This window comes from Adiantum capillus-veneris, chromosome 25 (assembly GCF_014529385.1).
Source record: "Adiantum capillus-veneris isolate H3 chromosome 25, ASM1452938v2, whole genome shotgun sequence".
Classification (NCBI taxonomy): domain Eukaryota; kingdom Viridiplantae; phylum Streptophyta; class Polypodiopsida; order Polypodiales; family Pteridaceae; genus Adiantum; species Adiantum capillus-veneris.
The window spans coordinates 31,515,414-31,521,553 of record NC_140955.1 but is presented as its reverse complement, the minus strand read 5'-3'; the positions used below and the strand labels follow the sequence as shown (position 1 = coordinate 31,521,553).

At 41.8% G+C, this 6,140-nt stretch overlaps 1 protein-coding gene across 4 annotated transcripts; it reads left to right on the top strand.

Moving 5' to 3' along the window:
• Positions 1–1,747: 1,747 nt before the first annotated feature.
• Positions 1,748–4,621, top strand: LOC147424659 (casein kinase II subunit alpha-like). Of its 4 annotated transcripts, none has more exons than XM_086500399.1 (3): positions 1,748–3,321; positions 3,744–3,901; positions 3,990–4,621. In XM_086500399.1, the coding sequence occupies exon 1, from the start codon at positions 2,726–2,728 to the stop codon at positions 3,311–3,313; it is 588 nt and encodes a 195-aa protein (XP_086356525.1). In that variant the 5' UTR covers positions 1,748–2,725; the 3' UTR covers positions 3,314–3,321; positions 3,744–3,901; positions 3,990–4,621. The 4 variants fall into 4 exon arrangements, with proteins under 4 accessions (XP_086356525.1, XP_086356524.1, XP_086356527.1 ...); XM_086500401.1 differs by having other exon boundaries at positions 1,767–2,012; XM_086500400.1 differs by having other exon boundaries at positions 1,769–1,998.
• The last annotated feature ends 1,519 nt before the right edge of the window (positions 4,622–6,140 follow it).

Here is a 6,140-nt window from a genome sequence, read left to right as displayed (position 1 = left end):
ATACCGTAGGATCAAAGAATCAACACTATCCAAAATCAATTCATCCAATATATAAGAGAATCATTGCAATCATGCAACATGATGTATTCATAATTGGTGAGTTATTGATGATCACGAGCACAACATTTGACATTATGGTGAGACAAATAGTAAACGTGACAAACATCTCACTACACTATCTATTCTCCAAGAATCTTGTGCTCCTTTTTGTAAAGCTTTCACAGGCGTCCTTAGGTGGCAAGCATCCAGACTATTTTGTGAGTCATGTGCAACCATTCAATCCCCAGACATCAAGCATGCACGTGTCCACAACATGGCATTCTCAGTTTGTCATGCAGTTGATCTATCCTTTGTCAAATTTCTCCATGTCTTATGACAAAGGCAGCCACATAGATTGAGATTCAAAGCCCACTTTCTAAATGCCTCATTGCTCGTACAAAATATAGACACTACAACAACAATATTTACATACATGAAGATGATGTGTACAAATCCAACAACCTCATCTTGCACAAGAATTTCACAAACACTAATATATTTGGAGCAGGAACAACTTCATCATCGAAAGAGGACGATTGGTTAACAACTTACAACATCTATAACTTTAGGATACCCCACTATGCAAAGTGGAACGGAACAACAAGAACACTTTGACATTGACATGAAAGTATTAAATGCCTATCCTGCCAAGAGCCATCTCATGATGTTCCACCCAATTTTGGATAAACTCGACCTTGATTGTGCAATCAACTTCAGCTTCGTGATTATTCACCTCTCCCACATTTTAGAAGATGAGGCTTTTGTTAAAAATACTTCAACAACATATCAACGTACCTATAGCCACTATATAATTCCTGTATCGACCCCTTGCCGCGTTGCCAACTTCTTCTGCATAGAATCATGAGGATAGATGTATATTCTTGCTTAGAATACATTGCCACTAATGTACTTCAATTCAATTAATTTTTCATGTTAAAATTAATCGTTTGTACATCACAGAGTATATTGTATTTCTGTTTGATGTGCTCTCATTTTCGATGAATAAAAATATACAGTACTTATGTGATTTATCCAAACCCATTACCGTGACCGAACCATAAAATCCAATAGTTTTAAAAATCCCCTCGCGAGATTCTCTCGTCCCCACCCCCCTTACGTCAACTCTGCCTCTGCCGCCTTTGCCCTCAATGGCGGAGTCAACCGTCTGCAACTCATTGGAATAGCAACCTTGCCTAGAAACCTCAATCTGCAACATCACGTTCATAGCAGGTGCCCGTTGACTCATAGCCTTCACACTCTCTAGACTACATCAGGACTTGCCACACACAGCTAAGCCGCGTGAGCTCAGGCTCATGGGAGAGAGAGAGAGAGAGAGAGAGAGAGAGAGAGAGAGAGAGACCCGTCGCATGCACCCTTGCCCCCCTAGTCCCTTCGTGTCCATGCACCCTCCACCGTTGCTTGCATCCTTCTCTTGATACATGTCCCTACAGGAGCTTGAGCAAGACGACTGACAAGCACAAGTATTTATAGAGAGGGAGAGGTCGGCAAGCGGCCACCCACCGCCTTCGCACAACTTGAGAGAGAGACGCAAAACCTTTCCCTCTTTGCTTCGCCGCCACCTGGCAACTCCTACGATCTCCTGAGGTACGACCACCCTCAATCCCCTTTGGATTTTTCCTCAGCATCGCCTACTCATTCTGTCTTTTTAAGGACTTTTTTAAAATCGTCTAGACGTACCATACTGAAACTGTAGAGAGGTAGAGACCTATCAATATAAGCTCCTTGTAGACAGATAGAGACCTATTTAACATAAGCTCCTCCAAACATTAGGTCAATACAGGAATAGCTTCAGCATTTCACGCTGGGACCAGAGTGCCATAGCAATGGGTTTCCAGCTCATCGAGGGCAGTTTCTGTCTGCTGGAGAGCTGCTAACCCACATAGATAGATTACAAAGCTCTGGACATGATGGAAGATCTACCCCAAGCACCAAAGCAGAGTGAGTTGATCACGGCAAGCTGACTTCCCCAACAATAAGAGCTCGCAGTGAGGGCATTGAAAATGCATGTGTGAGGGGAGCCCAGGAGGACCCTCTATGTGTGCATAGTGCTATACTTCTCTTACAGGCTAGCTTTCAGTAGGTGCTATTTGCGTGAATTCATTTTTGACTACTAGCTATGCAGACAGAGAAAGCAAGCATACACTATAGCAAAGAAGTAAAAATTGCCGTTCGCCAGATTTTGGTAACAGTAATCAATGGGTTTTCACCAGAAGACATGGATCGCACATGTTCTGATGCTGCTAGATTTGCATCTATGTGCAGAGAGATTATTCTGAAACTGGGTACAAAATTTCCAACTATTGACATGAGTGATGTGGGACATGTGATAAGCACCATTGTGGGAGACATGCCAAAGTGCGTACGTGATTTGCGCGATCATTTGCCAGAAGGTATGGCATAGCGAACATGGGGCTATGGAACGAGAAATGGAGAGCAGAAAAGGAAAAGTCCAAACTTGCAAGGAAGATTGGCACCCAGCAGGGATTTTCCAAGAAGATGAGACTAGAGCAGGTGAAACGTGCAGATGATGGCAGCTCTTCAACTCCGGCGATACCAACACCTTTGCCGCCTGAGACATCACTTGTGGAGCAAATCGATTTTAGTTCGCAGTGTTCCGTGACTTTGGGCATTCCCCATGAGGCCATCAAGTTAGGCAAAATGCTTGATGATCAAAATTTCTTTCTTGCCCTCTATGATCACATTTTGTGCAAAAAAGCTTAAGGACCGACCTTGTCTGCTATTAAAGTCTTTTGATTGTGAGTCCAGCATCGATTTGATGCAAAGGGGTATTGTGCAACCTTTGGCTCACACGTTCAGTCCACCATGGATACTTATATTTCCTTTCTTTAATGGGGGAAGCCTTGGCAATCTTATGGAGATTGTCCCTCATCCCCATGGCTCCCTATGCACTATGCTAGCCAAGCAAGTTGGAAAGGGTAAGGTGGTTGAGCCAGTAGAGAGCAAAACATTGTATCCTGATGATATACGACATGCAAAAAGCTTGTCCATGCATGTTTCTGGGGTCATTCATGCCCTAGTACAGGCCTTAGCACATGCCCATCCAGTGGGGGTTCTGCATACGGATCTCCACCCATGGAATGTAATGCTAGACTTTACAGAGGATGGCATTCTTCGAGTGGGCATCATTGATTGGGGGCTAGCACTGCGGATGGCTCTTGAGAAGCGCCCCACAAATATCGTTAACGCACTTGAGCATGAGCTCCGGCCTCGGAAGGGCTCCAGAGCTACTTGACACAAAGAGTGAGTGCCCATGGAGCATAGCCACTGATGTGTATGCACTTGGGTGGACGGTTGCTGCACTGTGTACCTTTTGTGAAGAGTTTGCAGCTTTTTATGAAACGGATTGGGCTAAAACCAGATCTTTGGTTGACGTCTCTTACATCAAGCCTCTGATCCAAAATAGATGTCTCAACAAGAATCCTCAGCAGAGATGGACATTAAATATTCTAGACGAGGAGTTTCAAAGACTAGATGCTCATCCAGAGCGCTATTTACGTCCAATGTCTGAGATGTCTATTTCATATTTCCATAAGCCTTGAAAAGTGGAAGAATTATCATGAATGAAGTTTTTGTTTTGTGAGACTTGTCTATCCTTGTTGTCTATCTTGCTTGTCCATGTTTTCAATCTTGTTGATTTTTGTAGTGTGTTGTCTATCTTGTAGGAGCCTGCTGCTCTGAATGGGCAGAGCCATTAGGTGTGCAATGGAAAGAGATCAATGTAGCAGAGTCTCAAGACATGGTCCGGGCAGGCTGAAACTATTCCACTGTGTAAATGAAGACAAAAAGGCCAATGCTGAGAAGATATATCACGGTGTCATGGGTCAGCCACTTGTCTATCCTTGTTGTCTATCTTGCTTGTCCATGTTTTCAATCTTGTTGATTTTTGTAGTGTGTTGTCTATCTTGTAGGAGCCTGCTGCTCTGAATGGGCAGAGCCATTAGGTGTGCAATGGAAAGAGATCAATGTAGCAGAGTCTCAAGACATGGTCCGGGCAGGCTGAAACTATTCCACTGTGTAAATGAAGACAAAAAGGCCAATGCTGAGAAGATATATCACGGTGTCATGGGTCAGCCACTTCATCACACTGACTGCCCCACTTTGGTTAGTGAAAATGCTTTACATGTATTTCAACATTGAGAGACCGGTGGATTTTAGCTTGCAAGCTCCACAATTGACCGTAGTTGATGTTCGGAACACTTCAGTAACAATTACAAGAGAAGAGCTCGGCAAATTAGCGCTACAAGAGGCGATGCTTGTTAAGTGTGTGATGCGTAGGAGTGTAGGCACAAGTTTGGGTAGCAACAAAAGCATCTCCCAAAGCTTCACGCTAACTTACTCGTGAGCTACCCAAACTGCAGGTGGTGCAGCATGCTAACCAGCCCTCCACTTAAATTGAGACAATGATTAGTTGTAGTTTGATGCTACCCATTTAATTTATAGTGACCCAATATGTAATGTAATGCCTATTTGTAAGTTCAACACCGTAATTTGTACTGATGTAATTATCAATACGAGTGGAGACAATGATATTTTTTGAGTATTGCCATGTGTTTTGACTAATTGTAGTTTGATGCTAGCCAGTTACTTCATAGTGTTGTAATGATGTAATGTAATCCTCAGTTGTGGACTATATGAGTTCAAAGACGTACTGAGTTTTTGAGGAATATATGAATTCAAATAAAATTGCCACAATTATAGATGAAGTGTTTATGGAATTTAATAAGCCTTACTACATCTTTCTCGATTTATTAAAGCATGTTGTAGACTCTTCTACATCAAAATTCTCCTCTCTTCTAAAGTGCATGCATTTGGTAAATCGACACTCTCATTTTCAAGCTTTGACATTGCATCATCCTCATCTATCCCATTATAGGGCCATTTCATAATGTCTTGGTTGTAGTCCTCACTTTCAAGTCTTTGAATAATTCTATTGTGGCAATACTTTTTTGAAAGAGATTTTTTTAAATGGGTCCGACATACTTGTAGAGTAATTCCCTCTTGATGTTTAACTTAACCTCTTTATGGCATGTTAGTGCCCATGTGTGCATTGGAGCATATTGCTCATAGGGTACCTGCAGGCTAACACTTGCCCCGGAGATTCTGCTCATACCTGCTCATTGACTCGAGCGCATGGAGACATGTTGCAGTGGTTGGGACACACTGAACTAGGATGAAGAGGAAGAGGTTGCCTATGCCTATTGCAGTCCATCTATATTTAAAGGTGAGGGTTTTTCTAACCCTCACATAGTACTTCTTCAAAACTACACTTGCACTTGAGGGAGGGAGAGTGTATTTTGTGGACCTTATTGATTACAAACATGGAATTTGATGTTGCTCCTCTCATCATGTTGATTTATTTTTTGAATTTTTGTAATATCATATGGCTTTTACCTTTTGCACTCAGTTGCTAAAAAGATTCTGTGATTTGATTAAAATGGGGGTTTTCAAAGTCTAGAAGGTTACTTTTGATCCTATCTTGCCAGTTCTTTTTTAAATAAAATGCAATGTTTTGGTATTCAGAGGATGTCTTTTTCTGAAAGTACTTGAGGACTTTGACCTAACTCTTGGCTATGTCCATGATTTGGCAGATTAAATTGATCATATTTAAGTTGTCCTGAACATGATGATTTTGAATTATAAGACATTCATCATTGAATACTTATTTGTGGTGGTCTGGAAAATTGGAACTTGCCAAAAAAACAGTGACGTATTGTATTTTACTTTTCTCATGGGTGTGTTATTGTTCTTTCTTACTACACCAAGTGTCTTTGACCAAATGCTAAGCCCTTGGTAAGGCTTGCTATGACCTACTGTGATTGAATACGGATGCTCTAGGCTTTGCTTGCTCCCTCTTTGGTCTTCTACATAATGTTAAGCCCTTGGTCATGCCCATTAAGAGGAATGTAAGTTTCTAGGAAAGTTGCTTGGATACAATAAGACTCAAGATTGCATCCATGAATCCTAAATAGTGGTTGAAGACTATTGGCCAATATATCCTCTTCCTCTCCATGATAGCTCCTAGCGTGACCAGAATATTTGGATTCCTTCCATTACCTATA